This window comes from Limulus polyphemus, unplaced genomic scaffold, assembly GCF_000517525.1.
Source record: "Limulus polyphemus unplaced genomic scaffold, Limulus_polyphemus-2.1.2 Scaffold1861, whole genome shotgun sequence".
NCBI lineage: Eukaryota > Metazoa > Arthropoda > Merostomata > Xiphosura > Limulidae > Limulus > Limulus polyphemus.
Genome location: NW_013667471.1, coordinates 87,386 through 90,304, shown reverse-complemented (window position 1 = coordinate 90,304; position 2,919 = coordinate 87,386). Strand labels below are relative to the sequence as shown.

Genomic DNA, 2,919 nt, shown 5'->3' with positions numbered 1-2,919 from the left:
CAACTATCTCTGTATATCCTCTACACAATTTAAACAACTATCTCTGTATATCCTCTACACAATTTAAACAACTATCTCTGTATATCCTCTACACAATTTAAACTACTATCTCTGTATATCCTCCACACAATTTAAAACTGTATATTCTTGGATCTCCTGATTGAAACCCGTGTAGATTTCACAACCAATTTTTATGTCTTCAGTTCCAAGAGAATCCAACTTATCGGTCCCCTCACCCGGTTATAAAAACCCTCTTCCCAATCACCCTTCTTAAATATTATATCAGGTTTTGAAAGCTTATTAATAGGGTTAACAGACATATTCATTAGAACAGAAAAGATGTATTAACTGATTTTTATTTATATTTACTTGAATCACATAAACACATTCGTAACCTCTTCTCTCGGCTGTTTATATTTTTGTATTGGCCATAACCTCAGAATAGCTTCATCTGATAGGTTTACTGGACATCAACTGTTTTCCATTAGGTTAAAAAAAAATCAATACTGACTTCCTCGATAGCACCTTGCGACATAGGGGCGGTCCATGTATTCAAACAAAATATATTTAATAAAAATAGAAAACCAGCAGTACTTGGTGGAGATAACAAAGTCGATTTGACTCGACGTTTCGCCAGTATTCACCTGGCGTCATCAGGTGACGAAAGTTGAGGGAGGAACACCGTTTCTAGTAAACATAGGGGGCGGTCCATGTATTCAAACATAATATATTTGATAAAAATAGAAAATCAGCAGTACTTGGTGGAGATAACAAAGTCGATTGGACTCGACGTTTCGCCAGTATTCACCTGGCGTCATCTCAAAAAAAAACTCTCACTAAAATGGGGTATGATAAAGAAAAACAAACTAAAACAGAGGGATCTGAGAAATGAGATATTCGAGACGAGGAAAAATAAAATGGGTTCAAAGGTTATATGAAAACTAACGGGACTCGAACCGTTGCCAAAGATCCATTTGAAACAAGTAATCATGATGTAGAAAACTATTTTCGTTGTTGTTGTTTGTTTCAGAAGTTCACACAAACCTCCACAAGATCTAGTTGTGCTAGTTAGACAAAAGCACCCACCGCCAACTATTGGGCTACCCTTGTGTGATCGAATAATTATAATTGACTGTCATTCTTATATCCTAACTACGGCCTCATAGTACTCACTGCAAATTTGCGTAAACGGGTCATGAACCATGAATCCTCGGATTCGCGGTCAACCCACACTAACTACTAAGTAATAGCCGGTCTGACGTCGGCAACACGTTTAGACGTTTAAAATGTTTAGACAAAGGGTGAAAAAGACAGATTTTAGTGACATTTTGAAAACAGGAACGGTTTAATAAAACTTTTTTGTTTGTTATTACAACAATTGCAGAAATATATATATATATATATATATTTGTGAGTAGTTCAACACAAAGCTACCCAACAGGCTGTCTGTGCTCTTTCCACCACGCTATCGAGACCCACTTTTTTAGCGTTTTAATGCTTCAGACTTATCGCTTTACCACTAGGGGGCAAAAACAAATTACCAGCTTTGCTATAGTAAGCACCGATAATGAAATGACAGACATGAGTAAAAATAAAAACAAGCACAGATCGAGCGGAGGGATATGGTAAGAAAAGCAGTTATTGGTTTACGAAAGTATCTATTTTTCTCTGGAGTAAGCATACATTTATTTGTTTATAAAAATAATTATAATAACTAATTCCGCCACAGTTATCCCCATTTTAATTTGCTGAAAGTTCATTTTGTTTATATATATATATATTTATTAGCCGTTACGTGTTTACTTACTGATGTACGTCAACCATTACGTTACTTCACGACTTACTTACTGATGTACGTCAACCATTACGTTATTTCAAGATGTATTTACTGATGTACGTCAACCATTACGTTATTTCAAGATGTATTTACTGATGTACGTCAACCATTACGTTACTTCAAGATTTACTTACTGATGTACGTCAACCATTAAGTTACTTCAAGATTTACTTACTGATGCACGTCAACCATTACGTTACTTCAAGATTTACTTACTGATGTACGTCAACCATTACGTTACTTCAAGATTTATTCTGGTAGTTTCACACGTAAATCTTGACACACACAGTCACAAAGTTTCACACGTACATTTCAACACATGGTCTGGTAGTTTCACATTGTGACGCATACTCTAATATTTCACACACACAACATATTCTATTAATTCACACCTGTCTTTACACAAACTCCCCAGTAATTCACATATGACTACAGATCCTTCACAGCAGTTTCACACATGCGTTAGGCCAATTTTTATAGTTTTATACATCAGACTGATTTGATTTCCGTACCACACATAATTCCGTACGTAGTTAAATAGTTTTAGTTTCGGTTTTAATTACTTAGAAGCCGGATATCATCTGGTGATTTATGTGGTTGCGTTTTAAAATATCTGTTCAGTAATAAAAGCAGTTGAACGTCATCTGATCGCCTTAAGCTGGACGAAACTTGGAAGGAAGAAAATGAGGAAACATTTGGCTTACGTCACGGAACCACAATAAGTTATCACTCGTGCAAAGCGGACAACAGTGTTATCTTGTTTCAAGGTTCTTCTCAGTTTCAAGAAAAATAAGAAATAAAACAAAACAATCTTACAATATTTGATAGGCAGTTACGTGGTTCTCTGTGTTACGTGGTTCAGAACTATTTTATATATATCTCTGTGTTAAGTGGTTCGGAACTATTTTATATATCTCTGTGTTACGTGGTTCGGAACTATTTTACATATCTCTGTGTTACGTGGTTCGGAACTATTTTACATATTTCTGTGTTACGTGGTTCGGAACTATTTTACATATCTCTGTGTTACGTGGTTCAGAACTATTTTACATATTTCTGTGTCACGTGGTTCGGAATTATTT

The 2,919-nt window shown here is 35.4% G+C and overlaps 1 protein-coding gene across 1 annotated transcript in view; it reads right to left on the bottom strand.

Moving 5' to 3' along the window:
* The window catches only part of LOC106465183 (tolloid-like protein 2), a 57,263-nt gene extending 54,772 nt beyond the window's left edge, over positions 1–2,491 (bottom strand). Inside the window, exon 1 of the mRNA XM_022393032.1 lies at positions 2,350–2,491. Coding sequence (XP_022248740.1) covers positions 2,350–2,356 — 7 coding nt within the window. The 5' untranslated portion in view covers positions 2,357–2,491. The remainder of the gene's footprint in view (positions 1–2,349) is intronic.
* Between the last annotated feature and the right edge of the window lie 428 nt (positions 2,492–2,919).